The sequence below is a fragment of the Sarcophilus harrisii genome, chromosome 1, assembly GCF_902635505.1.
Source record: "Sarcophilus harrisii chromosome 1, mSarHar1.11, whole genome shotgun sequence".
NCBI classification, from domain to species: domain Eukaryota; kingdom Metazoa; phylum Chordata; class Mammalia; order Dasyuromorphia; family Dasyuridae; genus Sarcophilus; species Sarcophilus harrisii.
This window is the reverse complement of record NC_045426.1, coordinates 156732405-156750810: the sequence shown is the minus strand read 5'-3', so window position 1 is coordinate 156750810 and position 18406 is coordinate 156732405. Positions and strand designations below refer to the sequence as shown.

Below are 18406 nucleotides of genomic sequence, written 5' to 3'. Positions count from 1 at the left end.
GACAAGAATAATGGAGAGATAAGAGCTGATGTTAACAGAATGGACTTATGGGGATACAATAATGCGTTCTACAATCACAAATTTTTCCCCCCAATGTCAGAAGAGAACTAAAAGTATACAAATATAATGTATTACTGTTAATTGTTTCTTATTGAAATTATGGTATTAAATAAACTGTTATATAGTTACTTATTTAACTGGCCTTTCACATAGATTTATCTAGAAATGAAAAGAATGCTAGTGCTTAAAATGCTCTCTAGACTGGGCTTGATTACCAAAGAGAGGACTGACAGATTTTTGGCATATTTAATATATATAAATATCATTTCAAGAATGTACAAAGTTAATATGCAGGAACTTCTCTTAATTTAATTGGGTTATGCAATGTCTAGATTATTTTGATATCAAATTCAAGTATGGTAAAAAATTAATCTTGGCACTCCTCTTTTAGATTTTAGGGAAAAAAATAGGTAAATTATCATCAAAAATATCATTATACACAAATGACTAGCTCTATTTTGTTCTTAGTTACTAGTCTGTTACTTTAATAAGATTAAACTGAAGGATTGTCTAGATAGATGTTATTAAGCTATGAACTTTTACTTTGGGGAAAGTTGTATCACTCAAGATTGTTTTTATCCTTTAAAAATGTAACTATCTAAAAGCAGAAAAATTAGTAAGAAATAAGCAAATATTTTGATACCCATTTTACCAAAATCTGCATACTTTTACAACCCTTTTAACTCTGGTTTAAAATGCTGAGCTTTTTATAATTGAAAAGTCCAGTTCAGGAACACACACCTACACTCACACACCCATATACCCACATACACACCCATGATCAAGTATTTCAGACAGTGCATGTATATACTGTCAGTATATATACATAGATATGGATAGCCATTTTTCACTACTCTAGAGAAGTTTTAAATTTTAAGGTCTTTTAGAGTATATAATATGATATAGTATATTGTAGAAGATAAAGTTATATAATAAGTGTGTGTGATGCAATAGGGTCCTCTCTTCACAAATTATAATTGAATCCACTCAAACAAACAAAAAGACTAAAAGTGAGGATTTTAGTACTTGGACAGTCTTTCTAAAGCAAAGAGCCAGATCACAGTATATTGAATTGGGGCAGCTGGCCTCAATTTTATCTTCAGACACTAGGCACTTGCTAGCTTCATGACCCTGACAAATCACTTAACCCCAATTTTCTTAAAAAAACAAAACAAAACAAACAAACAAACAAAAAAAAACAAAAACACCTCCTCTCAAAAACCCAAACTAACTTCCTCCCAGGAAACCCTCCCCCAAACCTCCTACAGTATATTGAATTTTCCACTGATCCCTTACTTTTTAGCAATCATGAGGGAAAAAATGGAGTTTTTACATATATTAATACATATTAATACTGATTGCTGAGGCTAAGCATCCTCTTGAAATTCACACACTGCCTGCTTTCACAAGCTGGGAAGGCAGTAGGAAGATAAACTATCTCTCTTGTGGCACATTCAGTCTTTCTTTTCTCCAAGTTTCTACACCCTACCTCCAAAGGACAATTCTAATCACATCTTATCTGGACACTTCAATTTTTATCTCTTTTACTCAAGCCTCTCCCAATTCTAATCCATACTCCACACAGCTACCAATGCGACTTTCCTAAAACAAAGGTTTGATTGTGTCAAAAAATTCTTCAAATATAAACTTGATTATCTGGCATTTAAATTACTTAGTAATGTGACATGATTCTATCCTTCCATATTCACACAATTCTTTATTTTCCCCATCTCTTTGCTGCCTTCTCTTCTCACCTTTGCCTTTTTGAATCCTTATTTCCTTCAAGATTTTAACAATAGTGCTCCTTCCCAATACCTTTTATTCACAATGTATAGGTCTCACCACAAATTACTTTTCTCCTCAAAAACTTTCAATAGTTGTTTATTTTTTGTCAAAAAGAATCACAAATTTTTCATTTGACAAGGGTAACTCATCTTCTACACCTCTCAAAAATTTTGGCTCCGAACTCTTTCCAGGTTGATCACATCTTCCACATGCTATGTTCCAGCCAAATTTGACTGCTTGCTAAGCCCTTGATCTCATCTTGCTCTTTATCCCATGCCTATGGTTAAGCCATTGCTCATTCTTTGCTCATCTTTCCTCTTGAAATTCCTATTTAAAAAGGCCTAGCTAGGGTGCCATCTCCTTCACAAAACTTTCCCTGTTCGCACAAAGTAATTTCTTTTCTCTTGATGTTCTCACTATGCTTGGATCCTTCCTTTGCTTTTTAAAACTATATAATTAGTGTAACAGTTATTCATGTATAGGTTTTATCTATATTATTAATCTGTCTAAGAGAACAGGCATAATCCTTTATTAAGACTTTGAATAATTAAGTGATTATAATTGAGTAATAAAGGTTGAAATGAAGGCAATAAATATGGCAGATGGTATGTGAAGAATAGGCTGTGCTCTCTCCTCTGAGAAGAGAAAGGATCATTGCCACAGTGGTTTCACTTCCCAACTGCCATACACTGTTTTGACTTAGTAACGAGCCACTTTCACAATGCCTTCTGCTTCCTCAATAAATGTTTATCAACACTTCCATTTTACTTGGACTTTCTATTATTTCTAATCTGCTAACAGTCAAACATAATGCTCTCTAAGTTGTATTTTTACTTTTACGTACCTGGGTAGTGCTGAAGGATGTCAGATAACAAGCTGACTAGTTTGAATATAAATCTATTGAATTTCACACTAGCTGGACCCTCATTGCTTCATCTTATAGATTCCTTATCTCATGCAGCACATGTAATCTCATGTAATTGCGATCTCTTCTCTTATTACTTCAATATCTTAACTCTATCACCTAAAGAGAGCTCTGTCTTGATGAAATTCACAATTATTCAAAGTACTCTGATCAAAGATGGAAAGAAGGTAAAGTTTAATTTTTTTATCAAAATGATAATAATATAGTTATGAGGAAAGGTACAGCAAAAGGTTTTAATACTTTATTATTAGAAAATCCATAGTTCAGAGTATGGAAAAGAAGCAAGGTTTCTATGGGGGCTGAAAAGATTTAAGGACATCCCTGTGCCTAAATCAAATAACCTGCAAAACGTATTAAACTACTTGTGGTGAAGAAAAAGAAATTGACTCACGTTCAAAGATTAAAGATGCTTTGAAACTGAGCTAACTCCAAAGTTTAGACTTTCTTGCTGTAAATTTTTTTTTTCCTAAAATAAGGCTTAAGCTGGCAAAGAAAAAACTAAGGATTAATGAGAAATATATTCAGTTACACTATGGCATGTCAATTTAAGCTTCATTGGTTAAAGTTACTAAAACATCCAACTGCTTTCATAGTTTTATTTTTGAAGGATTATCTATAGAAAACAGTTTTAAGTTAATAGATATTTGAATCAATTAGGCAAAATTTACATCCTACAGTTTGGATTTTGTAATTGAGTCATTCCCTCCACTTGATGGCAGTATAACAGAGTTGTACTTCTAGGAAGGTTATTTTTTAGGAAGTAAAATATCTTTTATAGACTGAACTCACAAATTCATAGATAGAGTGTCTACAACTATCTCACTGGCCATAAAGTTAGATGAAATGAAATAAGCTAGGATTTTAATAGTCACAAAACCACTGAGGTATCAGTAAGAGAGTTAGTTTGTATAACATGAAGCAATATGAAAACAAAATTTGCATTTATATTAATTTTTTTGTTAATTGGTATCTGTGACTTTAAGCAGTAAAATCTTACATGATTTTATAATGAGATCAGTTCCCCTTTATATTCATTTTTTATGCAAAACAGAAGATAAATTGTTAATGCAAAACAGAAAATTCACAATTCCCTGACCCATTAACATGTGTTAAGAAATATGAGAAAAGGACTAGGAAGGAAAACTTGTTCTGGAGCCACCATAATAGATACAACCCACCTGAATGTGCCTTAATGGTCAAGTGAATCAGAGTTGTAATCCCACTCTGATTTGAAAGTTGGAAGTAACCTCTGAGGTCAATACACACAAAAGGAATCCCCAATACAGCATTTCAATTCATTTTAACTATTATGTTTTACTTTCTCTTAATATATATACAATATGTACATTCAATACAAAATCATTCTGATTAGGAGAAAAAAAAAGATCAATCAAGTTTACCTTTTCTAGTTTTTTAGCTTCAATGTGTCGTAGCACTTGTTCTCTCCAGTCATGAGGGACTTTACTTTTTCCTGGAGGTTCTAATAAAGAATGCTCTGAACTGACTCTTGGATTTGGTCTTTTTGAAGGACTAGTCCGTGAATAATTAAAATCACTAATTGACATAGTTCTTTCTGGTATTTCATTAACAGAGGGTCGAGCACTCTGAGGTCGAGGTACATTTGGACCATCTATGCTATAGGCTCTTGCAGAAAGGGGTCGCTGTGATCCTGACATCATCAATGGAGCTCTTCCTACCGAATGCAATTCTCGATAAGTTAAATAATCTCCCTCGGAAATCTGAGGTCTTCTGGTGGGACCTGGGTCACCAAGATTTACAGAGGCTGTAGAGGAGATGCTACTCTGTCTCTGAAGTGTATTTCGGCCTGTTCCAGGAACAAGTCTGTCATTTGGTTGGACTGCCCACATCTCCATGTGTCTTGCTGGTCCCATCCTTTGATGCAAGTTGTAAGCATTAGCTCGAACATTGTTATGGTTAGAAAAATTCATATTTGCAGAATGTTTAGCATAATTAGGGTTTTCTGTACTTTCTGATCTGAGAAGACGTGGAGGAGGTAAACTACCTTGATCAACTTGGGCATTTTGCTTAGGGGGCCACAAAGTATCCTTAACTGCAGCACTGTTACTGTACTGGATATTATATTGTGGGGGACCATACATTTGAGGTACAAACTGTGTACCAGATGTTCCAGAACTTCTTCCTATATTAACATCTTCTGGGTTGTGATTTGAATCAAACTTGTATATGGCTTTTGTACATGACATTAAGTCAGAAGATGAGGAGGAACCAGCAAACACTTGCAAAGGCTGATCATAGAGCAGTGTAGCAGATTTACTCCGGACTATGTTTTTTCCATCGATGCCAGATGATATAGTTTTCACTGCTGAGCTTGGCTGTTGTGGACCATTATCATTCAAAATTTCATATATTTTCACTCCTCCAGCCTCCATATTTGTTATACTATGAGATTTTATAACAGCTCCTACTGGTCCACTTCTTTGGGGAGATAAATCTTCAGTACTTTTAGAAACACATATATTCACACAAGGCTCAGAATCAAGGGCAGGCTCCTTTAATTGTTCAGTCCTCTGAGGAGACTTTGCAAGATCTACAGAATGTCCATTAATCTTATTTACAGAATCTAAATTCGGATACTTATTTCCATTTTCCAAGTGCTCAGTTTCCTCTATAGTATTATTAATTAAAAGGCTTTTTCCTGATCCTAGTTCTTGTGTTATCTTTGATCTCTCCACTGTCTCTGATTGAAATGTATTATTAATTGTGAGTTTATTAAGATTTCTGTTGATTTGGTCTAATTTTTGAGATTCTTCAGTAGTGGTTTTTAGATCAATATCTTTTTCTAATAGAGCCAATCTTTCTTCAATGTTCAAATCATATTCAGTCAAATTGAAGATTTTTTTCTCATTAACTTTGCATTTTTCTTCTGTTGAGTTGCTTAAATCACTACCATTTTGCAAAAGGTTATTAAAATTTTCATCTTCTTGCCTAAAATAAAGAACAATTCTTTGAAATGACAAAACACAGCTTTTATAAATGATGGCAAAGATCTAATTAATCATTTGTCTTTATTTTTTGAAAATCAAAATTATAGTCAGATTAAAGTAATAGTATAAATATGAGGGCTATATTAATAAGATTAAAAATAATCATATCTTTTCTACAATATTTAATTAATTACCACTAAGCAAAACAATATGGAGAAAATCTATTGATACTCCTAAAATCTAATTTTTGCTAATATTTTCAAGCTTTTTGACACACAAATCTGTGTAAAAGTAAAAATAAAAAGGACTTGATTTCTTTTTTTTTTTTAAACTGCAATGGTGAAAAACTAAAGTCATGAAATACTATAAAATGAGACAGAAAAGAGACAAATACCTCCATGAGGTTAAGAAACTATCATCTTATACTATTAAAATATTAAGGAGAAAAAAATTCATGGAAAATTGGTGGATGCTCAAATTATTCATGACAGATAATTTTTAATTATGCAAATGATAAAATTAAGTAACTAACAGCCTAAATAATTTTCTAAAGACCTATAATAGAGAATAAAAGGGAACATAAATCTTTTAAGTTGATATTATTATACAGTACTCAACTGTCCACAAATGTTTCAAAATTATAACATATATGCTTACATAATCAAACAAATAATAACCTCTACAGTCTTAACATGGATATTCAAATTATTGATCTCCAAAACATTTTTTCTTAAAGCTTATCTTTCCCTTAGAGAGTATAGGATAAAACAAGAATTCTTAACCAATAAGCCATTCTTTATTTCTAAGCACCATAGAAATGTAGCAGTAAGCTCTCTTATTAGCTTTTATTTCATCATAAGTGACATGATTTTATCATGAATATAAACTCTGCATGTCACACTGTTGCTGAATGAAATGAACAATTTCCCTCTCTGTTTAAATAAGAGTGCAGGATATAAGAGTTAATATGTGAAATATGGACAGATATGCTTCCCCTGATAAGGTTTTTAATCTGGAGCCCCACAGAAAAAAGGGGCTGTGGATCAGTTTGGAGGGGCTCTGTCCTTATGGATGGAAAAATACTGTAACTTTAATAATTTTTTTCTCTAAAACATCACTGGAATATATAATATATATATATATATAAAACACCAGTGCAAATATATATGCAAACATGTCTACAAAGTGCTTCTAAGAGAGATGAGCCTATGAGAGGGGATGTGTCTATACAATTCTTTTAAAAGAAGGGAATGGTTTAAAACCAGGCCTATCACACTGCAATTTGTCATTAAATTTTAACAGAAAATATAAAAAAATTATTCTGAGAAAAACCAGACTGCTATGACACAAAAGATTAAGAATACTGCCCTAAATCTATAAACAAATTTAAGGTAAAAGCTTATGTCTCTTTTAGAACTATTCAAATCAAAGAATTCAAAAACTTTTGCTTCAAAATGCCTGAAAAGATTAAAATGATTTAGTAGTAAAGTACTGTGTAATATTAACTCAATGTGAACTTTTAGTTCAATAGTTAACAGACTTCAAATAGCCATTTCCCCCTTGCTACAAGTGTGTAACTGGCACATTAATTAATATGGCCTTCAAATTATTATGTATTGTTTACCAGGTCAAAATTACCTAATTACCTCTAGGCTTTAGTTTGTTATTTTAAAAATCACATAACACCAACATAAAGGAATCACTCAAGAAATTTGACTAACAACTTCCCCCCCTAATTATATTGATTATAAAGCTCAACAAGTAATAATGGCCAATCATGATGTGAATTTGATGTAATAATCCATGATACTTCTCTTTCCCACAAATTCTTTTAAATTTGAAAATTAAAAAAATATATATTTTGGTAGGAATATTTTAAACTGGTTAGCACAACAGACAGATGTACTAGCTAACTATTCAAATGTCTTTTCCATTTTGGCTATATATACTTAGATTCCAGTGCAATGTGTCAATCGCCAAAAATCTGTTTTATTTTAGTCTTCAGTCATGTAAAAGGTACTAAGAAGACTAAAAACTTCTATGTACAGTTAGTGATAAAAGAAATCAGACAAGTAATTGAACAACTTTAGAGTACTTAGCAATAATGGGACAATTTTTGAGCATTATTTACTATCTTAAAACATCTAAAGGATACTATGATACAAATATAAACCATTTTATTCTTATAAAGAAATTCACAGACCTTATTTTGGAAATAACAGCAATATGCGTTTCTTTCAATGGAGAGCACAATGAAATGTCCTGGCTACTATCAGTATTAAGAGAAACTGAATCTGACATTCGAGATGGAGAAGAGCAATTGCTGTTATTTTGGTTGCTGTTGTGTGTAGTAGCTTCATCTGATAAAGAATCAGTATCCTTATCATCTGGAAGAAAATTTTATCAGATCAGTCCAATATACTACCATGTGATTTTAGACAGTGCATTTTACCAAAAAAAAAAAAAAAAAAAAAATTACATTCATAAAATTCTCTTATTCATGGAGAAAATTTTCCACAGATAAGGGCGAAGAGTTTATAAACAGAAACCTTAAAAATCATATTGTTCACAAAGACACTAAGAAATAACAATCCATTGACCATACAATTGTTAAAGAAACCATTCTAGTTGTTACTAAACAAATAATAAAGCTATTTATTGTAATGGGTAATTTAATATATTGTAAGTGCTAATTGTAATTATAATTAATTTATTGTAATTCGAGGCTTGAGTTGATGCACTGAGGTCCCTAAATAGTAATTGGATTATACTCTATTAATATACATGCTTGGATAAAGAATGGCCCCCACCCACTCTCTGTGCAAGTCCTGATGTGTTGTATGGGAAATGATGATTTTGGTGAGTGGAGGCAGAGAGACAGGAAGAGAGGCTGGGAGAGATTGGCCTGGGTTCCATACTCCTAGCTGCTGGTCGTGTGGCTGTTGGTCTAGCTAGCTTCTTGACTCAGCTGCACACATTGCTATTGCCCATTCTCTTCCACCTCCAATCTTTCTTCACTGAGAAGAAAGATTGACGATTTTCCCCTAACCTGAATTCCTGACTCCGGTTGATTTTAAAATACGCGGTCTTCACAATTTATGTATATTTCCAAAATGTTATTATATCTAATATCTACTACATATTCTAATTCTGCTTATAAATCATAATGAGGGAGAGAAAAAATTGTTAATATACAACTAACAGGGAGGGAGCATAGAATAACAAGGGAAATGATTAGTAATTGACATGATGCAATATGGGGAACTAGGGCATTCAGCTTCTACTGATTTTATAAGAAATAAAACCGATTATAATGAATATTATGAAGAAGAGAGTTTAACTCAAAAAGATAAAGTTGACTATAATATTGATGAGGTCTAGATATGGGGTACCTAAATGAAATTAGGGTTTAATTGAGGTCTAGTGGCTGGTTCGGAGTACAGGGAGTCAAATAGAACTCCCCTGTAACCCCTTTGGATTTGGCGCAAGGATACGGAGTTAAATGCGGTCTAGCAACTGCACAAGAGTCCCCTGTAAAGGAAGTTACAGGCCCGAAAAGCTAGATTGATAAAAGAGATTTATTATGGGGTTTGGAAGTAAGTTAAAGTCTACTTAAGGAAACAGGTGAAGGTAGAGAGAAGAGGACACCAGAAACAGGATTCCAGAGGGCAAAGATCCCTGGCATGCGAGGCGTAAGGGCTGGCATGTTTGGAACCTCTGCAAAGAGAGTTTGGCTCTTTTATAATGAGAGATTTGGTTAAAGGGGCCTGTGGGTAGAGTCCCAAGTTGGCTCTTTTTGGCTTTCTGTGGGGGCTTGAGTTTGCTTGGTGGGGGTTGGGAAACCTGAATAGATCATTAGAATGGAGGCTGGGACAGCCCAAGCTGGCTCAGATCTGGGTCGGGGCTAGGATAGGTTGGGATCTTCTACTGGAATTCAAAGGGGTGCTTTTGACCAGGACTTGTGAATCAAAAGGTCCTAGCTTCCTGGATTGATAATGTATCAGCTAGGAGGGGTTGGGAATCAGAAATAAATCAGTTCTTAAAGGGACCATAACCCGCATCAATATCACTGGGCTCTCAAACATAAATGTACAATATCATCTTTTTAGTTATTAACTTTAGTTTTAGTACCATGCTCAACTCTTTCTCATAATTTATCCAAACCCATCAAAATCTGTTGTCAAATAATATCGTGGCAATTTTTACACCTAAAATGACCAACAGTAACAATAGGCCCCAGACCATGCCTCAAGTGGTCATTGTTTGGGTACAAGTAGATTCAGCTGAATGCAAATAGCAGTCAGAATTGCTGAAGCCTTCCCTCCCCAGATTTATTTATTTATTTAGGTTGTTGTTATTGTTTTTGGACTAGGTAAAAGAAAAAATTTGCTTCCATCAAGGAAGGGAAGGTTGCCTCAGTCAAATTGAGACCCATTAAAGAACTTAGCTTAAAAATATCAGGGTCTCCTATTACATCCAGGACCATCTCTAGTCCTCCTTTGGCCACTGGACCCAGATGGCTCTGCAAAGGAAAGTGAGGCAGGTGACCTGGCACTGTCCTCCCTTCCTTAAATCCAGTTCAATTGTATATCATGACAGCCCCTCCCTGATGTCACGGTCTTCTTTGACAACATGGGACAAACGACAAGAGTAATCATAGCTACTATCAAGGGTCAGGCCTTCATTTTCTCCCACCTGGAATACTTTTCCCATTAAATGTTTTACTTTGGCTGTCTCTACTAATTTTCCTGGAGAGTAGATCTATCTGACCAAGTCATCTCACACCAATCAAACTTACTCACTAGACTTAACTGGTTCCCTCTTATGCTGGGATTTAACTTCTGAGGTCTTTCACAATTTGAATTGACCCTTTTCTACATTTCCAGTATTCCTATGCTCTTGTGGTCCCAGCTGACACAGCTGACAGCCAGCTTGATAGTACATGATCTGTCTCCATCTCACATACACACACCTCTCTCTGCTCTCCCCATCCCCATCCCAATACACACACACAGACACACAGACATATACACACACACACACTTTCTTCAACTTTGTCTATTTTTTGTGGCTTCCTTCAAGACATAGCAAGAACATCTTTCCTGGTATTCCCTCTCCATGCCCTCACCTATCCCAACCCTGTCCTTCTAAAATTACCTTTCATTTATGTGCTTTTGCAATTTTTTTTGTACCCACATTGCTTAGCACAGTGCTTGGTAAAACAGTAAATGCTTAATAATTACTTGTTGACTTGAAAGGGCTTGTTAGCGTCAACATACAAATAATGAAAGATCATAGTGCTTTTGGAAGACGTTTCCCTTTTAGATTTTCTGTTTTCTTGTGGGACTATTAGCTGCAACTTCTTACTGCTGTTACAGTAACTTTAGCAATCCTACTACCCCTTGCTGTTTTACTGTTTCTGATCTGAAAGTGACCTGGTCACATTGACTAAGATCTGGGCAGATCATTTAACCTGTAATTGCTCCAGACAACTCCCCATGAATAAAAATTGCAGAGCCAGGACAATATGCATTGTACTGGCAATTTCTACTCCAAGGGATCTTTAATTGGTCTGATTTTTATTTTATTAAAAAAAAAAAAAAACAATTATGTTCTGGGAAATAAAACACCAAGGTTGAGAAAGAACTGTATATAAATAGGAGAATGCTGTGGAGTGCTCATTAAAGAGTAAGTCATAAAGTATGAACTTTGTGATATCCATCTTGACTTCTAAAAAGTCTTTTTTTTGGGTTTTATTTATTCTTGGCTATATTCTAGATGGATAAAGTACAGATTCAGTGAATCTTTGAGTTTTCTATACCTTTCTATCAACTGTATGATGATAAATATGTAGCTGCTATGGTAATTATCTGAAAAAGTTTGCCTGTTTTCTTCTGATACTTCCATCAAGGATGCCTTTGACACAAGCATATCCACAGAAAAGATAATGAAACATACTCCCAACACAAAGCAGAAGAGTAAAGCGATTATATTGTTTTTATTCTGAAAGTTTTTCCCTAATTTATTTTCTTTGTTACAAGAGACAATTCAGTCTAGTTTACTAGTTAGGAATGGAGAAAAGGAATGTCAGAAAAGGTTTGTGCTGAGGGGCTGGGGATAAGATCAACACAAGTAGGGAGAGAACTAGAGGCTAACATAGAATTCATCAAACGCCTTTGGAAAAAGACCCTAAAATAAAAACTCAAAATAAATCAACAAAACATTTTAAAAATTAGAACTGAATCAAGGCAAAACTATCAGCACTTCTGCTTTTAGCAAACAGACAGAGATAGTGACAAGGGGGTAAGAAACCAAAATACATTTAGATAGCTCAGGTCTATTATCAAATAATATCAAGCTTCTCTAAGTATATAATCATAATCCTTCTTACTAAGCAGTCTGTAGTCATAGTATTACTTCTGTTCCTCCCTCCAATAATCTTAGCCATATTACCCCTCTCTCTACTTCTTCATTGGAGTATATATTCTCAATATAATGAATTATTCCACTTCCCCTTTTATCTGGCCTACTAATTTTCATGAAGGCAGGTATAAGTAGAGAAAAAGGACCACAGACAAGGGATGTTGCAGAAGTAGTAAAGACAATTCTGACAAATGTGACAATGTATCATCTAAGTGGGGTAAATGTGAAGAGCAGAACTGAAATCAAGAGAGTATAGCTGTATTAAAAAGCTCAATGAATATTATTCAAAATAATTAATCTAGTAACTGTTAAATTATAAGGATTTTTAAGATGCTGGGGACTTGAGTATAAATATCTTTTATAAAAGTTTTCATGTAAACTTGTTAAAATAAAAGCCTTGGTATTTAAAAGAGTAAACCCCTCAGCTACCTGGGAAGAAAAACCAAAAACTTACTGAGATATGTCTAGGAAGTAAGAATTCTTAATAACTGAAGTTTTCTCTTAATATAATTAGAAGTTTAAGTCAGGAAGACTTACTCCTAGTTATTATCCTAGTAAAATAGGATACTTTCTAGGTCTATACAGTATACTTTCCTAGCTAGTGAGCTTAGATCAAGTCAGTAAAACTCCCTGTATGCCACTGCCAACTCTCTAAGTATTATATACTAAGACATTATTTGTGAAATTTCTAACATTGACTAAACTTTGATCTTTCACATATCTTCTGAATGTATGAGATACTCTTAGTAGTTACAATATTAACTTGTAAAAGTGATACAAACAATTACTAGATAACATTTTATGAGAAAGGGCAGGAAGTTAAGAAAAAAATAAATGCATACATTTCCTGGAGATGAACTTTTTTTTTTTAAATGAGGAAGGCAAGAAATCAAAACTTTTTGACAAGCAAGTTATGAAATTTAAAAATCCCAACTAAATCAAGTTTTTAAATTACATTATACTAATAAAATCTCTGTTTTTTTTGTATTTTGTTTTGACATCTAACCTTTTTTGTTATTGCTAAGTGCCACCACTTTTGGCTGATTAATGGAAGTTTCAATTAACGGTGGCCGCATCTCTGCCATTTTCATCTCTTCATCAGAAGAAAGTTCTTCAGACTCCTGCTTAAAAAGAAAAAAAAATTAAATTTCTACTTGAGTTTCATAAGAATTTTCAAATTAAATATATGGTTTTGTTGTTGTTGCTGTTTTTTCCCTGAGGCATTTGGGGTTAAGTGACTTGCCCAGGGTCACATAGCTAGGACTTGTTAAGTGTCTGAGACCAGATTTGAACTCAGGTCCTCCTGACTTCAGGGCTGGTTCTCTATTTACTGTGCCACCTAGCTGCCCCTCTATGATTTTTAAGGTAAAAGAACTACAAAAAAAGAGAGGAACAATGCATATATCATGACTTGGGATTATTAGGATATACAATGATACAAGTATAAGCATCAGTAATCATTAGTACATATGGCAAATGGCACACTGGCTACTTCTCATCAGCATACCAGGTAGCTGGTGATAATAGGTCCTAAGCTATATGAGAAGGACAGTGAAATCAGTCTTAGATGTTTTCTTACTTTTCCTTCCTTATCTGACCTTCAACTATTTTTTCAACTCTTCCCTCCCCACCTTGCTTAATATACTTTGTTTGGTTATTTATGCTGCCTGGAGATGCCCCCTATAGAACTGCCTTTCCTCAAAGTGGGAAAAAAAAATATTAACTCCAAATTGCTTGTTTCCTTACTTTTGTATGTATAATCAAGGCTATATGTCATGGACTCTAATTAGTTGATTAAAATTGTTCAAATTACAGGGTCTATAACAGATATATTTTAAAAGCTTTTTATTAGCCCAAATGAACCCTTACCTGGGAGAATATGTCAATAAGATATTTCTAATCTAGGCACAACTTTTCAGATACCCTCTAGATAATCTAGTTTGTTCTATTCAATTGTTTACTATTAGTACTAGAATATCTATGTAGCTTTATGAAACCTACCAATAAACTGTGATTTTTAACTCCATCCAGAAGTGCTCCAACTTCTCATATTTGGCCCTAATAAACTTCTGGCCAATTCAATATTTGATATGCTCTAGATACTTATCACTAAAACCAATAATAAAATAAGTAATCTTTTTCTTCTACCAATGCACAGGGGGATTAAGTGATTTGCTTAGTCCAAAGTGGTACACAGAAAAACCAGGATTTAAATCCACATCTTCCAATTCTGACGCTATTCTTACCTCTAGAGTTTGCTGTCTCCTAGATGCCTGAAGAAAGAGTGGGACTCACCATAACATCAGCAAGTTGTTTTCCTATCAGCCCCAAAATTTACATTTCCCTTTTTAGATAAGCAGAAACCTTCATCTAGTACTGTACAATTAGAATATGGGTTCCTAGGTGAAGGCAGGAATAACCAGAAGGCAGGGATAGTGACCTGTTTATGAATGATTCTGAGTCTTTCTATAAGGGGTCTTGCTAGTCCCCCCAGCTCAGAGTGACTTTTCTCCAAAGATTATATTAAGTATGTTCTCTCTCTCTCTCCCTCATATGTCATGTCCCTTAACATTTAAGTGTCTTTGGATTCCCCAAAGTCTAACACATTTTGTGTCCAGTGGGCACCTAAAAAATATTTACTGACTGATATGATAAAAAAAAAAAAAAATCAACTAATTTAATCATTCATTTAAAAAAAAAAAGTCTAGTTGACTTTTTCTCCTATAAGATGTTGGGCCAAGGATGTTCTTTCACCATTCCCTGCAACGTCCCACAACCAGAGCAAAAGAGTCCTTTGTGCAGAACATCTGCTGTGATGTGTGGTTAATGCTTCATACTCTGAATGTTTAACTTCATACCTTCATCAAATCTCTTGCTTGTGCCCTTTCCCTTTCATTATTTAGCTGTTGTGCTAGAAAGCAGTATAATAAACAAATTCCTTCTGAGATATTAATAACAAAAGTTTAAAGTGTTAATAGATTTCCAAGATAAAGTTGCTTTTACTTGGTTCCCCAATTATCATGCTTCCCTCAGAGTAAGCTCATCACCAAAAAAATCTCACCATCATGGAGATTGTTTCAGTTTTTTTACTCTGTACCCACAATTGTCTTTCTTTTCTAACTGAAGGGCTGAAAAAAAAACCTTCCAAAGTCTTCTTTTACATAGGGTTTGGAATTTCCAGAATGTCACTTTTTGGCTTTTTTTTTTTCTATTGTCCTCCTCATTAGACTGAAAGATCTTGAGAACAGGGACTTGTTTTCATATCTGTACTTCCAATGCTTAGTACAGTCTCTGGCATACAGTAGGTGTTTAATAAATGTTTATTGACTATAAGCAAAACCTAAATATAAAGACAGAATTTCTAATGGTGGATTTTTATTTTATTCTATTTTATTTTGCTGAGGCAATTGGGGCTAAGTGACTTGCCCAGGGTCACAGAGCTAGGAAGTATTAAGTGTCTAAGGCCAGATTTGAACTTAGGTCCTCCTGACTTCAGAAATGGTGCTCTATCCACTGCACCACTTAGCTGCCCTTAGATTTTTATTTTAAAAAAATTTTGGAGGGGTAAGGGAACATGAAAAACTTTTAGCATTTCTTAACACACACACACCATGGGAAACTATTAAAACCCAAAGACCAGTCTTGCAGATGGAGACATAAATCAGTATTACTTCTGTGGGCACAATGTAGTTCAAACCATCTCTTCTCATCTGTTCTTTGCACCATTAAGGTGACAGATCTTTAGCTTTAGCTTGAGGGAGCAGTAGCATATAAAGAGGAAACTCCCTTGAAGATAAGGAGGGTCTAGTATCCTAGCACAAGTCAGAGAACAAAAAGTGTCGCTTCATCCCATATTCTCCGCTGTCTCTAAGATAACTCTAGATCTGAAGCCCTAGAAGATCAAGCAAAACTATAAATCCATTCTGTCCTCCATAAAATAATAAAGCTCCATTTGTCATATGTTTTATTAAGATACTCAAAAGTACTGAAGTAGTCACTGAGAATGATCCCACAGAGTTCATTTGTAATAATTAGGGGACAAAACTGGCATGTATTTAAATGAAGTTATGCTATCGGCGTATTATATATTTAAATCTGAAGGGATGATATCTAATCCACTATATAGACAAAATTCATGTAATCATCTTAATAGAGATATATAAATATCACTTCCTATCTCACAAAATTAGTGGTAGCCAGGCACAGCAAAGAATCAGAAAGGCCTGAGTTCAATTCTAGTTTTAGATACAGACTACTTGAGTGAGCCTCATAAAGACTGAAAGTTACAGAGAAGTCAGGCAGCATCTGTGGAAAGATTTTCTAGAGTGGAAGTCCCTATAATAATTAAACTGAAATTTCCTTGATATTCTCCTTCCATCTTCCTTCTTCTCACAGATATTATGAATATAAATGAAAAAGTTTCTGATAGCACTCAAACAACTAGGTTTATAGGAACAAAAGTACACTTATAAATTCACAGCATTATTATAAACAAAAATATACTCGAAGACAAAAAACTTTTGGAAAAAGTCCTAATTGCTTATGCTGGCCCTTCAAGAAAAACTCCCTTTTGAATAAACTGGGCAAATATTAAAGAAAAATGAACTTCTTAGTTTGATGATTGCAAGGAAGGGCACTTAATTGAGAAATATGTTCCATCATACTGATACTACTTTTTCCTTGCTTTCCACTGAAATATGTAAAATAAAATCCATACTGGTTCTCAGGTATTTTAGAAAGTTAAATTAAAAAAAAAAAAAAAGAAAGTTGGACTATTAAATTTCTATCAGATTGCTTATCAACTTTACATTCAAGTACAAGTATAAAATCCGAGTTAAAAACAACTAATTTTCAGGCAAGATGATGATGTTAGTAGTAATGTTAACTCTCATGGTATTGGTTCTATATATCAGTATTTCTGTGCTTAAGGGGCAACAAATTCAATATACCATTAAAGGGACTCCCCTCATAAACTGTAGAAAAGTCAACATAGTCATACCTCAAGCAAGTCCTCTTGGTTTACAATTTTCTTTGTGTTCTCAGAAGTTTTACTCTGGGGGATCATTTGTGGACTTCCAGCATCGTTTTCACCTTCAGAAGGCTCACTGACTTTTTGTACACAGTTTCCCATTATATACTTTTCTCTATCTTCTGCTTTGCTTTTTATTGGAGTAGTTTCTGATGTCTAATAAAAGAAAACAGAAACACAAAACCATTTTGGTTCATAATTCAATCAAGACTATTAACTTGCTATGTCATTCTGGGAGGGGGGGTGTCATCAATATTAAAATGGATTTCTGGATCCTTCAATGAGCAAAAATGTTATCATATGAAAATTGAAAAACTAATGGTCCTAAGTTACTTGTCACATGATCTTTAGTAGCTTCTGCTTTCCTCCAGGTTGTAAAAGCAGCTGTAGCATTATCTCTTAGTCTTTTGGGTTATCCTGAAATCAAGCAACTCTTTTCTTTCTATACTGTATATACTTTCTAGATAAATTATTTAGGTTGTATAATCCTTGTGGGCAAAGTTAACAAGGGATCAATTAATCTCGTTATATGAACAAGGGGTTCTAAATGTATGGAATTGTAGGACTGAGAAAAATTATGCGTCTTGCTTTTGGTACCACAACTAGTCTATATGTAAGACTAAAATTGAACTCAGGCCTTTATGACTCTCTGCTACATCAGACTGCCATTAATTTGTGAGGTAGAAAGATTTATTAGCAAGACTTAGGGCTTCCAAGGCAATCCCAATAAACTTTGGATAAAAAAAGGCCATCTGCATCCAGAAAAAGAACTACAGAGATTGACTGTAAATCCTATGTTCACTTCTTTTTTTTCTGGGTTTTTTTTTTCCTCTCCCATGATTTTTCCCTTTTGTTCTGACTTTTCTTTCCCAATATGATTAATAAAGCAATATACATTAAAAATAAATAAATAAGGATTAGGGCTAAATAACTAGCTTTTCACAAAAATGTATATATTCCATGTTCCTGAAAAGATACACATAAATACTTAAACATCTAATTTAAATGTATTAAATTAATTTATAGTTTTAAAAGAAAACCAATGACTTCTATAGCTGGTTTCCCACAGGTCTCATAAGAAATATCTACCTACACTCCACCAAGGCATTCTCTAGTTAAGGATGACATCATTAAAACATTAACAAATCAAGTTGAAATTTAACACAAAAGCCCACCTAGCCTATATATGGTTGAGGTAGGTACTTCAGGACAAGTAGA

At 34.0% G+C, this 18406-nt stretch overlaps 1 protein-coding gene across 12 annotated transcripts in view; it reads right to left on the bottom strand.

The window, feature by feature from the left end:
• The window catches only part of ERBIN (erbb2 interacting protein), a 173890-nt gene that overhangs the window by 18424 nt on the left and 137060 nt on the right, over nt 1–18406 (bottom strand). For 7 of the 12 annotated variants that reach the window (XM_031965694.1, XM_031965727.1, XM_031965705.1 and 4 more), the window contains exons 19-22: nt 17159–17344; nt 13166–13283; nt 7940–8123; nt 4171–5737 (exon numbers count right to left, since the gene is read on the bottom strand). In XM_031965694.1, the coding sequence (XP_031821554.1) occupies nt 4171–5737; nt 7940–8123; nt 13166–13283; nt 17159–17344 (2055 nt within the window). The remainder of the gene's footprint in view (nt 1–4170; nt 5738–7939; nt 8124–13165; nt 13284–17158; nt 17345–18406) is intronic. The other 5 variants (XM_031965697.1, XM_031965713.1, XM_031965720.1 and 2 more) reach the window with 1 other exon arrangement.